This window comes from Paroedura picta, chromosome 16, assembly GCF_049243985.1.
Source record: "Paroedura picta isolate Pp20150507F chromosome 16, Ppicta_v3.0, whole genome shotgun sequence".
In the NCBI taxonomy this organism is placed as follows: domain Eukaryota; kingdom Metazoa; phylum Chordata; class Lepidosauria; order Squamata; family Gekkonidae; genus Paroedura; species Paroedura picta.
In genome coordinates this window covers 10543200-10561771 of record NC_135384.1, presented here as the reverse complement: position 1 = coordinate 10561771, position 18572 = coordinate 10543200, and the positions used below count along the sequence as shown (strand labels likewise).

Sequence of the window (18572 nt, the reverse complement as noted above, 5' to 3'; positions counted from 1 at the left end):
CCTCTCTCTTTAGTCACTTTCACCCCATCCTGGATTTTATCCCCCATCCGATATAACACCAACAATCAATAAACTTGGTTGAAGTTGGCCATAGGGATCTAGTCTGTCATTTTATAATATCTTAAACATATTATAGCTTTCTTCCACTATCAGCTGCTCTAGAGAATATACAGGCTAAAAGGATTGTGGATCAAGTTCTAATGAAGGAAATAAGCTAGGTAGCCATAGGAAAGAATCATGAGCTAAATGCACAGGTCAAATTATATACAAGAGAAAATCATTCCTTACTAAGGACCCATGTACAACTCCTCTGCTGGATTTTTACTGAAGGCTATTTCATGGGAAATGTAAAACACGTGACAAGCCATTCCACCTATGAGGAAATCTCCTAGCTGGTACCATTCATGTGGAACAGTGAGTGGATTGTTCATCCGGCAGCAGGTGGCATTTGATTTGCAGGCATTTGGAAATAGAAGCAACAGCAGCAGCACCACAGTTTCCACATCCTGTAGGAATGCATGTATTCCTGTGTCTGTTGACAGCCCTCTGCCCCTGTACCAGGCTGACATGGGATGTTGTCTGAGTTGGCCGATATATTTTCTGAAAGGGTATTGATACCCTGCACTACAAAGTTCAGCACCAGAAATGCATGTGTGCTCAAAGCAAGGATCCAAAGCAATATGGTAGGGCTCAAATTGAGAGTTCAGACTCCCATCTGCCAACGACTCTGTAGTTTTCTAGCTGTTTCCATGTCGACTGATTTTTAGAACTTTCTAAAAGGCAAAGGAACATTTGGAGTGGATATCAAATTACAGTGATTTGGACAATTCCCGGGGGAAAGGATTAATTCTGCCCATAGCGACTCTCTTGAAAGTTTGGTAGGAAACATGTTTCTCTCCACCACCACCCCACCCCGCTCTGAGCACAACTGTTTTCATCTCCTCCATGAGACCAAGTGAGAGAAGATTCAGACATGAGCTAACATGAAAATAATGTTCATGTTTTGATGGGGCCAAGATGAACAGCTTTCTGCATGAGCAGCAGAATGTTGAGCATAGTTACTCAGAAATCTCAGTGAGTTCAATGGAATTAATTCCCTCCACAGTATTTTGTGGACTGCAGTTTTGTTTATTTGGAACATTATTTCCACCACAGTTAAAGTGGCACACAGCTTCCACTAGGAAAGGAAGTTCATAACTCAGAATCATTTATCGGAATAACATTTGCTCTCCTCCAGTCCTCCGGGATATCTCCAGTCCTTAAAGAGGTCCCAAAGATGATAGACAAGGGTTGTGCAAGTTCTCTGGAAAGTTCTTTGAGCACACTCTGCTTTAGGATGCTTAGGGCTGATCCTGCGTTGAGCAGGGGGTTGGACTAGATGGCCTGTATGGCCCCTTCCAACTCTATGATTCTATGATTCTATGATTTGATAGGATAAACTAGACCTAGTAAGGAAATTCTCTGACTCACAACTGTTCACAGAAATACTGTCATGTGCCATGTGTTACACCCTGCATTCCTTGATCACATATTCATACAGGTGTATTTGTATTTTTGTTTGATCTTTTGAGTTCCAATGAACTCCCCTGATTTCTTAAAGGTTGGTATCCACTTTAGTAGCCCAACTCAATTCTTTAGAAATACCAGTCACCCTCTAAATGTTGACATCCCAGAAGCCTCATAATTTCCCCCATTCAAACTGGGCAGTGATCCTTCTTCTCTTCCTAGAATGTTTCTCCCCTTCCTTTGGCCTTAACTGGGAGTGTCTCTTCTTTCCAAAACACTTTGTAGGTGGAAAAGTCCATTGTTCTTATTTTACTGGAGGATAGATGATTTATGTACAAAAGTTAACTTTAGAGTAGTGATCACAATGCTGGAACACACCACTAACTACTGACATAGGACCAATGTCTCTTATAAAAGAAGAAAGAGGATATTAGGAACCACAAACCTAGAATTCTTTTTTTGCTTATGAATTCTTCCCTCCTGTTCAGCTCAGGCAATAATCATGATAATGATAATGATAATAATGATGATAATGATAATGATAATGATAATGATAATAATAATAATAATAATAATAATAATAATAATAATAATAATAATAATAATAATAATAATAATAATAATAATAATAATAATAATAATAATAATATCATTGGGGGACATAGCTGAGTAATACATTACTGGACACCGAAATTGTAAAGATCTCTACTGCAGCCATGGATTTCTCTTTAGAGTTCAGAGAGGCAGGAACAAAAGATACCCAAACATTGCAAAAGATTAGCATGCAGAAAATGATGAATTTGGCTTCATTGAAATTGTCAGGCAGCTTCCTGCCTAGGAAAGCCATGGTCAAGCGGATGATGTCTAGATGTCCCATGTAACCCAAGACAATGAAGAACATTAGAAGAGTCCCTTCATTGCATTATAGTATGATCTCCTCAGTCAGATATAGTTTATCAAAATCTGGAAATGGTGGTATGCTAGCCATAACATAAGCTAGCCATACCATGGGAATGACTGCTTGAATACGGGAGCAGGAAATTACAATTCAGTTAGTCAGTCTTTCCCTCACCCATTTCCTCATGCAGGACCCAGGTCCGGTGGCCATGAAAGCTACAACCACAGCAAAAGGTTTGGCCAACACACAAGACACAGCAATGGAAAAGAAGATGCCGAAACTGATTGTGAGAGGAGAAATACTTAGATGATCTCCATATTCTGACAGGCTTGATTTGGGACCATGAGCTAAAAGGAAGAGGACTATTTTGTATTTCTCTCCTCTGGGGCAAAAGAATCAAAAGTCAGCTAAAAATAAATGTACACATATGTGTGTTGGAAGGGCTGTTTGAGTGCAGGGGATGTGAATATTTTGTAAAGGAAACTAGTTTGACAGGAGGTAAATTCAAATACTGTTCTTGCTGATCGTGGGGATATAGGATCATTTATGCGATTGTGGTGATATAGGATACTTTGTGGGGATATATTTGACAATAAAGAAGAGCTCTTTTTAATACCCCACTTTTTACTACCTGATGTCAGTCCTCCATCAAACTCAAAAGAAGCAAACTCTTTGGTGAAAAGAATCATCTTTATTGTAGAAGTAAGTAAAACAAGGCAAGGGTGTCCTTACAAAACTAAATTCTGCATACGCCAGCACACCTATATGGTCACTGCAGACATTGCTAGATGAAAACCTTCATGTTCCCACACTACAAAACCAGCAACAACTATCATAGCTACCCATGGTTAGGGAGCTAACCAGGAGATTCACTGGTGTCAGATGACTCAAGATGGAAATTTACAGCTCATCTCAGCTGGGTTAAGAAAATGCCCAGCAGGCACCAGGAAGGAAAGGCCCAAACTCAGGTCAAGCAAAGGCATAGAACATGTCAAGCAAATAGAACCAACATATATGTATCAAAGCATAATAAGAGATATGTGAGCCACAATACAGGCATGATGGCATGAACATGTGAACTAGAGAACAAAATCTTGACATTTGAAGTTGCCAAAGGAAGGAGGTCACCCTGTCATTAATCAATTGTCATTTCCTGCTCCCTCCTTCTCTGCATCAATAGGCAGCTGGAGGTATGTCTCAGCTGCATTTGTCACAGAAACAGCATTCTTAAAGAATCTTGAAATGTTCTTCAGAGTCATTAATTCAAGCTAATGGTTTGGTATGCAGAAAAATGGGGCAGATACCATCACATGACCCTAATTATCTGCTCGCGTATATTCATCTCTGGCCTCAGCAAAATGATGTAGCATTTTGGGAAAAAGATACAGCCTAGTAAGCCAGCACCAGAAGACAAGATGGAGAAGATCTCCACGGCCACCATGAGTTTGCCTTTAGAGCTCAAATAGCTTGGAATAAAGGAAAACCAAACACTGCAAAAGACCAACATACTGAAAGTGATGAACTTGGCTTCATTGAAACTGCCAGGTAACTTCCTTGCAAGGAAAGCCACTGTGAAGCTGACACTGGCCAGAAAGCCCAGATAGCCAAGGACAGAGTAAAACATGGTAGCAGAACCCTCATTACATTCCAAGATGATTTCCCTGGGTTGTGAATGCATATTCATTTGTGGGAATGGGGGAGAAATACAAACCCAAATAATACAAATCACTGCTTGGATAAAGGATCCAGAAAAGACAATAGAATGGGCCAGTTTTTTACCCACCCATCTCCTCATGTGGGACCCTGGTTTGGTAGCCATGAAGGCCAGGACCACAGTGATGGTTTTGGCTAGGATAGTAGAAAGAGCCACACAGAAGATGAGGCCAAAGGTTGTTTGGCGCAGAAGGCAGGTCACCTCCCCTGGTTCTCCAATAAACAGCAAGGAGCTGAGGAAGCAAAGGAGGAGTGAAAGGAGGAGAATGTAGGTGAGGCTCCGGTTGTTGGCTTTGACAATGGGAGTGTTCTTGCATTTCATGAAAATTCCAAGCACCAAAGTTGTGAGCAGAGAGAAAATTACAGCCAAGATAACCAAGGTGATCCCTAAAGTATCTTTGTAAGAAAGGTAGGTTGGGATCTTGGGAAGGCATTCATGATGGCCATCACTGGGATAGTGATCATCTGGACATTTGACACAGGCATCCATGTCTGAAGGAATCAAAAAAGCTGTTTCAATATTTCAAATCTGTATCTAAGTAAGAGACAATTATATAATTTAGCTACAAATTAGTGCTTTCCCCTTCTTCTTCTTCTTCTTCCTTCAGGTCCTCCTCAGTACAGAAATGTCAAGGGTTTAAAATAAGGGTGTAGCTAATGATTTCGGTGTCTGGCCAGGTATGCAGCCTTTCAGACACTCCATTTACAGGAAATATCTTTTTCACTACCTCTTTCCTCTTTTCCTGAGATCTACATTTTAAAAAGCCTTTCAGACACTCTTTGTAAAGCAAAGATCAACTGTATTTGTTCTAAGTAGTGGGGATTTTAGGGCTATGATTTTCTGCATATCTAAGTACAGCGATGTTGCCAGAACTCCATATGCTCTTTTGAAATGTTTTTTTGCCCTGTCCATGTTCCCAGAATTGGAGAAGTGACAATTTATAATTCTATGTCAAGGAAAGCTGCATTTTCTTATCTCCGAATGGCAGAATAACAGAGCTTCTCCAATTATTTCTGCCTGTTCTATCAGAATGTTTCACAAAAGGCCTCTTACCCTTCTGCCCAGAGACCCTCTCTTTTGGACAGGGAGTACAGTCGTAGCAGCAAAATTTACTTCCCTCCTTCTTTGTCTTGCTGTAGCCAGGCAGGCATGGGTCATTGCAGACAGAAACAGGAATCACCTGCCCATCAATAGAAAGGGAGGTTAGCACCAACGTATTGGTTTTTGATAATAGGTGGTTTTCCATAACTCTTTGATGGTGGGGTGGGGGGAAGAAGTGACATCAGAGAAAACAAAGTCGAATTTTGTATTCAGTAGGAGATTCTCTGTGATGTCACTGTTCATCTGTAATTTGTCAAGCATGAGGTTCCAGAAATGTGGTTAACTAATATACATAGTTGGTATTGATCAAAATGGTTGACTTCCATCATGATATAGAAAGCTGATATATAAATGAACATAAACACAGAAAAAACTTATCCTCCCCAAAATATTGGTCATTTAAATGTTGCTTTTGTTTGCACAGGAACAGAAGGCGGTTAAAATAAACTGGTGGTTAATGCAAGTTGGTCAACCTAATGACTCAGTTTGGGAAGCCCTGTGGTTTTCATTAAATTTGTTCTTAGGTTTGTTAGAAGCACCTGCAAGATGCACCAACCAATAAGCTGGTCTGCACCCAAGAAACCACTAGTGCAGTGACATGGTCAGGATAGTTTCTCAAGGTAGCTGTATTTTTCATGGCATGAACAAAATGGTTCATGACCAGAAATGCATTGTAATTTTGGCCGATTCAGCCCATCACCCAAAGTCTATTTTCAGAGGTGATGCCCCTAGAACATTTCTTGGACTTTTTGATTGTTTGGGCTTGAGGTATGGATCTTTCAAACCTTGAAGGTAATCAGGTTGCTCTGTACCTCATTTGGTAGTTTTGAATTTCTCTAAATTATTAAAAAAAACACACAAGAGGGCCAGATCCTGATACCCATGCTGAGCAACACTCTGTTATATAAGAAGTTATGGCCAGTTTTATGCCAAAGAGTGTTGCTTGTCAGTGTCCTGACTTTGGCATGGATAGTGTCCCCCTGCAAAACAAAATAAAAATATTATAATCTTGCAAAAATTAGTAGGAAGAGGCACATTATGAAAACAAGGTTGAGTTGTATTTTTTTTTTAGCATTCATCATTGACAGAAGAAGGGATTGGAATTCTCACAGAAGAAGGAATCAAGTTGAGAAAACTACACACTGGTCTCCTTCTCTCACCTGGTTAAAGCTTTTATGCCACACAATCTTATTCTCTACCAGAGTTAGCTCTTTTCCTGAAGGGGCCTGAGGATCCAGTTGTCCCACTTTCACTCTAGCAAAGGACCCATTTGACAAAGTCATCCAGTTGGTCAAATCAAAAACAGAAACTAATTCTTTATCTTGATCAAATTGTATTCTTTCTCCAACACTATTGTTGAAGTAGATTCTCCTTAAAAAGTTATGTAACTAAGTTGAAAGGGAAAATAAAACAGAAAGAACAGTCATAATACTGCAAAATTTGCATCCAGATTAAGAAAATTCTAATACCCCCAAATTGCTACCAGGTTAAAAACTTTTCGGACCACAGAAACACATAAACAAAGAGAATGGGTTTTCAAAAAGGCACAAGCATTGATTTTGTTGGTGGCAGGACTGAATGTGCAAATTGGAAGGGCAAAGAGAAGCTACCTTTGATGACCAGTTGGGCTAATTGCTGTACCTGCCATGGCTGTATATTCAGAACATCCAGTCTCCCATCTTCTACCAGTACTCCATGCATGGATCCATGTATGTGGATATTGTGTAAAGCATGGGCCAAAATATAGACAGCATTGTAGACATTATAGCTGTAACCAGTCATCTGCATTTCAAACAAAGGGCCAGGAAGGCTCTCCAGTTTCTCCTCCCCACTGCAGGTTATCTTCATATCCTCTGGCTTATGTGTCAATGAGCAGCTGAATGCCTGCTCCCAAAAGTTCTGAATGAAACCATCTCCTCCAGCCCAGGATGGTCTGATGATCCGCAGGAATTCTTGGAATCCAGGAGGCTGATTGGAATGGACTGTAAAGGACAGGGCACCATGGAAGGTGTCTGTATCTGTAATCCTGTAGAAAGAGAGTGACTCAAAGTCCCAGTGTGATGTCACTATCCACACTTTACCCAGTGGAGGCAATAAAATGAAAGGAACTAGATAAAAAGAGATCCTTAGACCCATCATGGTTGGAGTTTCTCCATACACAAAAAATACATTGATTTTTCCATCCATAAAAACTGGGTGCCATTCAGCCTGCTTTACAATCAGCTCTGCCAGATCGTTTAGGTAAGTCATCTTTGGGAATTTGTATGTGAACGCATAACAAATGCTGCTTTCAGAGAGGATAGGCACTATTCTTTGCAAAAACTGGTTTCCATTGTCATCGTCCATAGCCAGGAGAGCAACCCAAGTCCACTTAAAATAGTGAAATAACTGTACAACTCCCCTGTACTGATAGGTGTCATCAGGCACCATCTGATATATGGATAGAAATTGTTGTTTGTCAGCCTTTGCAAGGGAAAATGTTCCATGGATAAGCTGAAAGAAAAAAATATAGTCATTTTGTTCATATGAAAGAAATCAGTATATTTTTTAATTTGGTTGAATTGTGAACTCTATGTACCCCGCCCCCATGCTGGCAGCTTACCTGAGGAGTCTTATAGATGCTGAGGATTGAGGCCATATGAGCAGACATGTCAGACAAAAGCCCTCCTATGACAGCTATGACTTTCTGCCGGTTATCACAGCTGAAGTTAGGGACCAGCTTCTGCTGTGCAGAAAGTAAGCTGAGGGTGGCCTTAAAAGTCATCCTTCCAAGGCTGTAGCTGTTGAGGATGTAGAGACCCAGACTGATGTTTGGTAAGAAGTTGGGATTCTCATTCAGCTCTTTTACAGCAAATGCCAAGGCCAAAATGTGCTGGTAGTTTTTTGTGATTGACCTGCAAAGAAGAGATTTAGGTAAGCAGTCAAAATTGCACTTAACGTTCATCCTCCCAAATGACCTTCCAGTTTATGAATTAGCTTCTTTAGCATTCGCTTTAAGAAATACTTGGTTGACATATAAATACACATATGTGGCTCCACTGTATGAAGTAAAAGTCAGAGCAAAAAAGTGGGGTGAACAAATCTGATTAATTCCCATTTCTATAATCTCTCTCCATATCCCAAATTCTTTGCCTAATAATCAGGGACTCTGGGACTTGCTGTAGTTAGATAGAGGTTCTAGGTTAATGCCTAGAATGTAAATTTTATTCTGGATCTGCTGGTACTGTTTGGAGACATAAGGATCTCTTAGCAGGTCACACCAAAGGCTACTGAGTGATCATGAAGTCTTATCTGAACTGTAATCGTAATTGTTGGAGCTCTAGTTGAGGGGAGATAAAGACCAAGTTCATCTAAAAGGGTGAAAAGAGTCATCACATTCAGAAGGCCCAAGGTAAGTTGCAGAAAAATTGGAGCAAAGCCACTCACTTTGGGCTGAGTAAAGCAAAACAAAGGCAATGATGAAGCTTGCTGGAATGCCATCGGTCCCATTGAAATCTTTTGCTTCTTATGTATTGCATGACTAGAATGGTTTCAGAAAATTACAGAAAGACAAAATGAAATAGCCAACATGGTGTGATGATAAAGGCCATGGATGACAATCTGGGAGACTCCAGTATGAATTCTCACTATACCATGAAACCTCAGTTTCATGGTATATATTATTCATATATTCTCAGCCTAATCTACCTCTCAGTGCTGTTGTAAAGATAAAAAGGAAGAAAGAAGAGCAATGCAAGCGACTTTGGGTCCCTATTGAGCAAAACGGTGGGTATGCCTGAAGCAAATGAAACGGAATGAAAAGTCATTCTGTGGTTACTTACCCACACAGTGATTCAATTAAGACAAGCAAAGAAAATCAAAATTCTTACCCAGGTTCATCGAGCACCATGCGTGTTGGGTGTTCTAGGAAAGATGGCGGGTTATTAAAGTAAACAACTTGCATGGCGATCCCACCAATCAGAAGGTCCCCTGGCTGATAAAAGTAATGAGGAATAGGAAAAGGGTCATCGTATATTGAGCAATTAATGGAAAATGTTCGACAGACTATATGACAGGGCAGCACGAACACCAGCAGCATCAGGACCAACAACATGTCGATGACAAGACTTCCCTTCAAGTCGCAGACCATCACTTTCCCATCCACCATGTTACATCACATCAGTTCTGCCGCAACATTCCTCATGAGGCCAATGACTCTGTTGGTTGTTTGGTTTAAAAACCGACATGGAAGGAAATGTCTTCCTGCTCCTCCTGGATTAGAATTCATCATTGTTATTAATATCATAGTATTGAATCGATGTACCAAGTAGATCAATATATGAAAAGAATATAAAGGGATTTAACCATTTCTATGCATTGTATGACTCATGGGTAAAAAATATATATATTCTATCAAATCGTAGGAGATTTCATAAAATCCATTCTGAAAACTATTGCATTATTTAAACTCACTGAGCACCCTTTGTGTTATACTGGATATGGCTGAGAGACAACAGATTTCTGAGACTTTCTTCAGATTAAAAAATCCTACAGGAAGTAAATGAAAGTTGAAGAGAAGGAATAGGTCCAGCATTGTGCATAAATTTGTGGATGTTTCTTATTGTGGATGTTTCTTATGCTGGTCTATGACCGTAATAAAACTGTGTGTGTGTGTGTGCACAGTCACATTCATTCAGGACTTACACATTCATTCAGTTTCATTCAGAAGCTGCGTAATGAGGAGGTGAGATATCTTTTAAGCAGATGCCGTACCACTACCTACCATAAACAATTTAGCAGGGGGTCGAACTAGATGGCATGCATGGCCTCTTGAAACTCCACGATTCCATAAGAGCGAATTTAAAAAGTAAAAAAAACAAAACAAAATATGAGGACAGGAGTTGAAGGAAAGCTACCAGAAAGTAGAATGGGAGAAGGCAATACAATTAATCATCTCTGCCCTGTTTAATTCTCATGCAGTTATAATGAAAAGGGTCAAGATTTTATACCACTTGAAAGAAGTTCTTATTTTTTATCTTCTTAATACCTTCAGGAAATCCATTGCCAACTAGGAAGAATATAGCTATTTGGACAATTTGGCTGGAGATAATTGCACCCCTGAGGGCTGCTTCTGCGCCCCACACCTGCTGCCCTGTAAACTAGATGTGTAGATGGGTCAATGTGCTGCCTCCAAAGTTTTAATAGGCAAACTGATGCTTTTGTTCAGAGTCAGACAAAGTAGGGGCCTGCATGACTGATTTCTTCCACCTAGAAAACTGTAGTTTACCTTTCCTTGTGGAGACAACTTTATGATTTTGTTTGTGCATGTACTTGCAAATGAGAATTAATTGATATGAGAAACCCTTTCCCATAGGTCACAGTTATCTTCTCTTAAAGTTCTAGACATAAGATGTAGGAGCTGAAACCAGTGTCTCTGATGCTACACCAGATCACTCTCTGTGTCAGTCATGTCATGTGCCGTGCCATGTCAGTTGGAAGAGGCAATGTCTGGTGTACAAAGAAGAATAGAAGAAGACCCTGCATGGGGTCATAAGAAGAGTATTAGTTAGGGTAATGTGGTCAGGACCTGCTACCCTTAGAGTCAATTTCCTCCTTTTCAGAATCTACAGTTCATTCTCTCTCTCTTTCACTGTCAGCTAGACATGTAAATAGCAAATGTCTCTGTTTTTCCTCTGTACTATCAAGAATTTTAAAACCTGAAAAAAACTTTTATTTATTCTTTAATCCAGTTATGCAAACTCACTGTATTATTAACTCTGCTAACACGGGTTTTCCTGGCCCAGATTAAGCATATCTGTGATTAAAGGTAAAAGGATGGCTTGAGGCTCTTGGTATGAACAGGCAAGAACAAGGGGTCAAAGATGGCTACTACCTGTGGTACACAGCAAGTTTACTTGATAGATAGGCTCATGGAGAACTATTTCCACATGTGGAGGAACTCAGTAACTTCTTTAGCAGATACATTAGACTTTTTAATATTGTGCTAACATAAAGTCTTTCAAGTTCCTTCCAAACAACCTAATCTGTAGTAGGGTTGTGTGCGGCGGTGTCTGAAGTGGCCGTTCTAGGCCTAAGCAGCCACACGGGTGCCAGCACGCCAGTTGGCGCCTGCACGCAGGCACAGAGCTCTGGAATGGCCACTTCAGATGCCACCACAAACAAAATATCCCTTTATTGGCTTTACGATCCTGGGAGTCCAACAACTTTAAGAGGTCCTGGTTCTCATCTCCTGGACAAGGATTCTGGAGCACATCAAATATTCCAGCTTTAAGTAGGCTTATCTCTATTTGTTCCTTCAACATGCGGTAATTGTTCTCCGTGAGCCTAACTATCAAGTAAACATGCTGTGCACCACAGGTGGTAGCCATCTTTGATCCCTTGTTCTCACCTGTTCATGCCAAGCGATCCTATTTTGAGGGAGTTAAACAAGTCTACAGCTTAAGTTGTTTGGAATGAACTTGAAAGACTTTATGTTAAAACAATATCAAAAAGTTTAATGTATCTGCTAAAGAAGCTATTGAGTACCAGGATGAAATAGAGAGTGAGTTTAAGAAATCAGCTTGATGAATCCTTGTATTAGCATGACAATTACATAGTTCGGGAGAAAATCTGCATAATCAGGATTTAATTGTGACACTGTAAATAAGTTCACCAGAATCCTACAAAAATGTGGTCTCACAGACTGAAATTAACCCATACCTCACAAAAGTTTTAAATCTGATAGAGGAAGCATATAAGAACTGAGTGTTTAGATCACAGCCCAATGCAGCTCAAGTAGACCTGAATGTGAATAACAAATTTGTAATGTATTACCTTTGTGGAACAGCAGATAATATTAAGAAATATTGTTTTGTTTTTAAGCAGAGAAATGCTGTTCTCAAAGACAGAGACAGAAAAGCAGAGAAATAGCCAAATCAAGCATCTTTATGAAAAAGATTTATATTATCACATAAGTTTTCCAAAATTACACCTAGGTAATAGACAGTGGCACAATCATACTCGTGTCACATGATAAAAGTCTTTTGAAAAGTTGGATGAACAAAGGAAAGAATCCTTGAATGTTGCAGTTAGGATTTCTTTTATGGCTGAAGGACTTGGTGAAGAGGGTATAATATAATATGATATGCATGCTACCTAGCACAGAAACTGAAGAGTTCATAGTCAAAGACTGCCTTTAAATACCTAGTCTTGCAAATAATCTTATTTTCATGAGAGCTCATACAAGAAAATACATGTCTGTATCATTTAATAAAAATTCTTAGATAAAACTAAGACGAGAGTGCATTCCAATAGGCAAGATGCATGGGAATTTGTGCATGCATGCAGAGAGGAAACATTACAAAGCAATGTGATTGCAAGGACTGCTCTTTAAAGTGCCATGAGCATTTGAGTCACAGAGATAATTATGCAGTTAGCCAATTGAAAGCCAGAATTGAACTAAAGGCATTCAAATAAGCAAATGTACCACAGTAGTCCAATGTCTGATGTGTAAAGGGAACAAGACCCAGTTGCAAAACACAGCATAGCAAAAGCAAGACATAGTGCTTTGTAAAACTGATACACAGTGATGTTTTTGGTCTAATGAAGACAGTGACTGATAGTAAAATACATATATTCTAGGATATATTGATTAATGAATTTATATTAATTACAGTAATATTCATTCAGTTGGGTATCCAGAAAAATTGGGCTGGAATCCTCACATGGCCCTAATTATCTGCTCACGAATATTCATCTCTGGCCTCAGCAAAATGATGTAGCATTTTGGGAGAAAGATGCATCCCAGTAAGCCGGCACCAGAGGACAAGATGGAGAAGATCTCCACAGCCACCATGAATTTTCCACTAGAGCTCAAGTAAGTTGGAATAAAGGAAAACCAAACACTGCAAAAGACCAGCATACTGAAAGTGATGAACTTGGCTTCATTGAAACTGCCAGGTAACTTCCTGGCAAGAAAAGCGACTGTGAAGCTGACACTGGCCAGAAAGCCCAGATAGCCAAGGACAGAGTAAAACATGGCAGTAGAACCCTCATTACATTCCAGGATGATTCCTTTGGGTTGGGAATGCATATTCATTTGAGGGAATGGGGGAGAAATACAGATCCAAAGAGTACAAATAAGTACTTGAATTAAGGATCCAGAAAGGACAATGGAATGGGCCAGTTTCTTACCCACCCATCTCCTCATGTGGGACCCTGGTTTGGTAGCCATGAAGGCCAGAACCACAGTGATGGTTTTGGCTAGGATAGTAGAAAGAGCCACACAGAAGATGAGGCCAAAAGTCGTTTGTCGCAGAAGGCAGGTCACCTCCCCTGGTTCTCCAATAAACAGCAAGGAGCTGAGGAAGCAAAAGAGGAGGGCGAGGAGGAGAATGTAGGTGAGGCTCCGGTTGTTGGCCTTAACAATGGGAGTGTTCTTGTATTTCATGAATGTTCCAAGCACCAAAGTTGTGAGCAGAGAGAAAGTTACAGCCAAAGTAACTAAGATGATCCCTAAAGCCTCTTTGCACGAAAGGTAGGTTGGGATCTTGGGGAGGCATTCGTGATGACCATCACTGGCGTAGTGATCATCTGGACATTTGACACAAGCTTCCATGTCTGAAGGAAGAAAAAAAAGCTCCTTAAGTATTTCAAAACTGTGACCAATATCTAAGACACAATGATAGAAAGGAGCTAGAATTTAATGCTTTCCCCTTCTTCCTCTTCCTTCCGGTCCTTCTCACTATATGAATGTAAATGATTTGAAACAATGGTGTAGCGAATGGTTTTGGTGCCTGGCCAGGTATACAGCCTGACACACACTCTATGAAAAGTGCAAAATAAGTGTGCTTGTTCTGAGAACTGGGTCCTTTAGGGCTATGATTTTCTATATGTCTTAGTACAGGGAAGTTTCTAGAACACTATATCATACAGTTAAATGCTTTTGCCTTGTCTCTATTCCCAAAATCGGGGAACTGGCAGTGTTTAGTTCTATGTCATGGAAAGCTGTATTTTCTTATCTCCGAATGGCAGAATAACAGAGCTTTTCCAATTATTTAAGCCTATTCTACCAAAATATTTCACAAGAGGCCTCTTACCCTTCTGCCCAGAGAACATCCCTTCTGGACAGGGAGTACAAGCATAGCAGCAAAATTGGCTTCCCTCCATCTTTGTCTTGCTGTAGCCAGGCTGGCATGGGTCACTGCAGACGGAAATGGGAACAACCTGCCCTTAAATGAAAATGAAGTTAGGTCCAAGCTATTGGCTTTTGATAATAAATGGTTTTCCATAAATCTATTTTTGGGGGGAGGGGGGGATAAATGACATCAGAAAAAACAAAGTAGAATTTTGTATAAATCAGGAGCTTGGTTGTGCTCTCACCATTGATCCATGATTTATCAATCATGAGGTGATACATATGTTGTTAACTAATATACATAACTAAGAGTTGGTTATGATCAAATTGGTCTACTTAAATCTTGACATAGAAAGTGAATAAACAGAAAAAAATGTAATCCTACCCTTGATATTAGTTATTTAAATGTTGTTTTGTTTGCATAGTGGGGGTGGGCTTGCTGACAAAAGAAGGTTTTGAGTAGATAAAAGAAACACTGGTCTCCTTCACTCACCTGGTTAAAGCTTTTATGCCACACAATTTTATCTTCTACCAGAGTCAGCTCTTTGCCTGATGGGGCCAGAGGATCCAGTTGTCCCACTTTCACTCTAGAAAATGACCTATTTGACAAGGTGACCCAATTGGTAACATCAAAAACAGAAACTAATTCTCTATCTTGATCAAATCGTATGGTTTCTCCGACACTATTGTTGAAGTAGATTCTCCTTAAAAAGTTGTGTAACTAGGTTGAAAAAGAATATAAAACCGAAAGAAGAGTTAAAAAGATGAAAAATACGGATCCAGATTAAGAAAATTTTAATTCTTGATAATTTGCTATCCGGCTGCAAAGAACTCAGGCAACACAAACATCTAAACATTTATAATCATGGTGGCGGAATGAATGTACGAATTGGAAGAGAATTTAGAAGAATTCCAGTTTGAATAATTGCTGTACCTGCCATGGCTGTATATTCAGAACATCCAGCCGCCCACCTTCAAGCAATTTTATGCATTTGGATTCATGTGTGTGGATATTGTGCAAAGCATGGGCCACAGCATGGACAGCGTTGTGGACATTATAGCTGCGGCCAGTCATCTGCATTTCAAACAAAGGGCCAGGAAGGCTCTCCAGTTTCTCCTCCCCACTGCAGGCTTTCTTCATACCCTCTTGCTCATGTGTCAATGAGCAGCTAAAGGCTTGCTCCCAAAAGTTCTGAATGAAGCTATCTCCTCCACCCCAGGAAGGTCTGATAGTCTGGAGGAATTCTTGGAATCCAGGAGGCTGATTAGAATGAACGGTAAAGGATAAGGAACCATGGAGGGTGTCAGTATCGGTAATCCTGTAGACAGATAATGACTCAAAGTCCCAGTGTGATGTAACAATCCACACTTTACTCAGTGGAGGCAATGAAGTGAATGAAGCGAGATAAAAAGACATCCTTAGAACTATCATGGTTGGAGTTTCTCCATGAACAAAAAATACATTGGTTTTTCCATCCATAAGAACTGGGTACCATTCAGCCTGCTTTAAAATCAGATCTGCCAGATCATTTAGGTAAGTCATCTTGGGTAATTTGTATGTGAATGCAAAACAAATGCTATTTTCAGAGAGGAGAGGTACTATTCTCTGCAAAAACTGGCTTCCATTGTCATCATCCATAGCCAGGAGACCAATCCATGTCCACCTAAAATGATGAAGTAACTGTACAACTCCCCTGTACTGATAGGTGTCATCAGGCACCATCTGATATATGGATAGAAATTGTTGTTTGTCAGCCTTGGCAAGGGAAAATGAGCCATGAGTGATCTGATGGAACAGGTCATATAAATGAAATCAGAACATTCAATGTTTAGCTAGAATTTTTATGCCTTACGTCCCCTTCATGGTTATAGCTTACCTGAGGAGTCTTGTAGATGCTGAGGATTGAGGCCATATGAGCAGAGGTGTCAGACAGAAGCCCTCCTATGACAGCTATGACTTTCTGCCGGTTATCACAGCTGAAGTTAGGGGCCAGCTTCTGCTGGGCAGAAAGTACGCTGAGTGTGGCCTTAAATGTCATCCTTCCCAGGCTGTAGCTGTTGAGGATGTAGAGCCCCAGACTGATGTTTGATAAGAAGTTGGGATTCTCATTCAGCTCTTTTACAGCAAAAGCCAAGGCCAAAATGTGCTGGTAGTTTTTTGTGATTGACCTGCAAAGAAGAGGTTTTGAAAATCAAAATCAATCAAATTTTCATTTACAGTGTGCATCACCCCAAATGATGTTCTAGTTTACGAATTGTTATCTGTTTTGGTTGCTATCCTTTCTCATACAACTTCAGACTTACGTGCCAGCCATTTAAACATCATTCAATTCTTTATGGAAAGTTGTATGAATACCATTGGAGCTCAGGCAATATAAGAGACATTAAAGTTTAAAGGAACAAGTGACTTGGAATTTAAATTTTAAAAGAAAAAAATGGAAGTTGGAAACACTAAAATCAATTAATATCTACAATAGCTCCAGTTTGGTGTAGTGGTTAGGAGTGCGGACTTCTAATCTGGCGAGCCAGGTTCGATTCTACGCTCCCCTGCATGCAGCCAGCTGGAAGGCCTTGGGCTCGCCACGGTGCTGATAAATCTGTTCTGATTGAGCAGTGATATCATGGTTCTCTCAGCCTCACCTACCTCACAGTGTGTCTGTTGTGGGGAGAGGAATGGGAAGGCGACTATAAGCCACTTTTTGACTCCTTTGGGTAGAGAAAAGTGGCATATAAAAACCAACTCTTCTTCTTCTTCTTCTTCTTCTTCTTCTTCTTCTTCTTCTTCTTCTTCTTCTTCTTCTTCTTCTTCTTCGTAATACCAACTGAATTTCCAGGCCTATTTACATTAATTTCTTGCCAGAAATGATGTTAGCATTAAGCCCTGACTCAATCCAGCCTCAGATCAAGATGCCTTAATGTAAAATCTAGGGGTCTACAGTTGACTTCATCTTTTGTCACAGAAGTCCTAGAAGAGCCAATAGGTGGAAGTGAGAGATTAAGTTGCAAGAATAAGCAGGCACATATGACTCCATGCTGCTTCTAAAGAGAAAACCGATGTAGCAACACATCTGTGGGTTCACAACAGTGAACAGATGACCGATGTTTCATGGTTTCTATACTGGAACAAAATGTATGGAACCACACAGGAACCCTCTGTTGGACTTGAGTTGCAATTGTTAGCTAAAAGTGATTTAAAGAAGGTGTAATGTGGTTCACAAATCATGTGTAAAATGCATACAATTTGATGGGAATGATGGAAGAATGTTTAGCAAATGGAAAGATTTGTTTCTTACACATAGAACATGAAATCAAAAAGTAAATATTCAGTTTGACCATGGAAAAATGTAACATTATGTGCCTTTCTTGAAATCTGACATTTCTACTCTGTGTATTCTATTACTTGTAACAACAAGGGGGTGGGGGGGGGGGTGGGGAAGCAACAACATAGGTTGGTTATTTTAGTAGCCTAGTGTATATAATCCCAAATTCTTGTTTTAAACAATGTGAATAATATTGATGTTTCTAACCCTTCTTACCCCATTCTGCTATTCTCTGGTTGCTAGAGTCAACTAACACAAATGGAAATCAAGAAATTGGGTGAAATGCCATTTTCCCACTAAAAATACTATATGTTGTTGCTCATGCTTTGCATGACTAGATGGCTTGAACAAATTACAGAAAGACAAAATGAAATAGCCAACATGTTGTAGAGATTAATGCCTTGAATTTGAATCTGAAAGACCCCAATATGACTTCTCACAATACCATGAACGCTCTCTATGTGACTTTGGGTCACTCAGATATTCACAGCCAAATCTACCTCTAACAGTTGTGATGAGGAGAACAAGGAAGAGAGAAAAGCAAAGGAAGCCACTTTGAGTTGCCACTAGGTAGAAAGCTAAAGTTTATTTGAAGCAAATAAAATGCAATGAAAACTCAGTCTCTGCTTAATTACTCACTGGTGGAACAGAGTGATCAAGTTAAGCAAAGGAAAGGAAATCAAAATCCTTACCCAGGTTCATCAAGCACCATACGGGATGGATGTTCTAGGAAAGATTGTGGGTTATTTAAGTAAGTAACTTGAGTGGCAATCCCACCAATAAGAAGGTCCCCTGGTTGATAAAAGTTGTGAGGAATAGGAAAGGGATCATCATATATGGAGCAATTAATGGAAGACATTGGGCACACTATACGACACGGTAGCACCAGCAGCAGCATCAGTAGCAGCAGCATCTCAA

At 40.0% G+C, this 18572-nt stretch overlaps 2 protein-coding genes across 2 annotated transcripts; both read right to left on the bottom strand.

Annotated features, from left to right (window-relative positions):
• Positions 1–690: 690 nt before the first annotated feature.
• LOC143825175 (vomeronasal type-2 receptor 26-like) lies at positions 691–9366 on the bottom strand. Its single transcript, XM_077313202.1, has 8 exons — positions 9089–9366; positions 7822–8113; positions 7437–7712; positions 6380–6607; positions 6100–6199; positions 3791–4609; positions 2188–2370; positions 691–773 (listed from the first exon to the last, which is right to left on the bottom strand). Exons 1-8 carry the CDS (start codon positions 9364–9366, stop codon positions 691–693), a joined length of 2259 nt encoding a protein of 752 aa, XP_077169317.1.
• A 3552-nt stretch (positions 9367–12918) lies between these two features.
• On the bottom strand, positions 12919–18567 carry LOC143825174 (vomeronasal type-2 receptor 26-like). Its single transcript, XM_077313201.1, has 6 exons — positions 18347–18567; positions 16212–16503; positions 15935–16120; positions 14828–15055; positions 14297–14423; positions 12919–13817 (listed from the first exon to the last, which is right to left on the bottom strand). Exons 1-6 carry the CDS (start codon positions 18565–18567, stop codon positions 12919–12921), a joined length of 1953 nt encoding a protein of 650 aa, XP_077169316.1.
• Between the last annotated feature and the right edge of the window lie 5 nt (positions 18568–18572).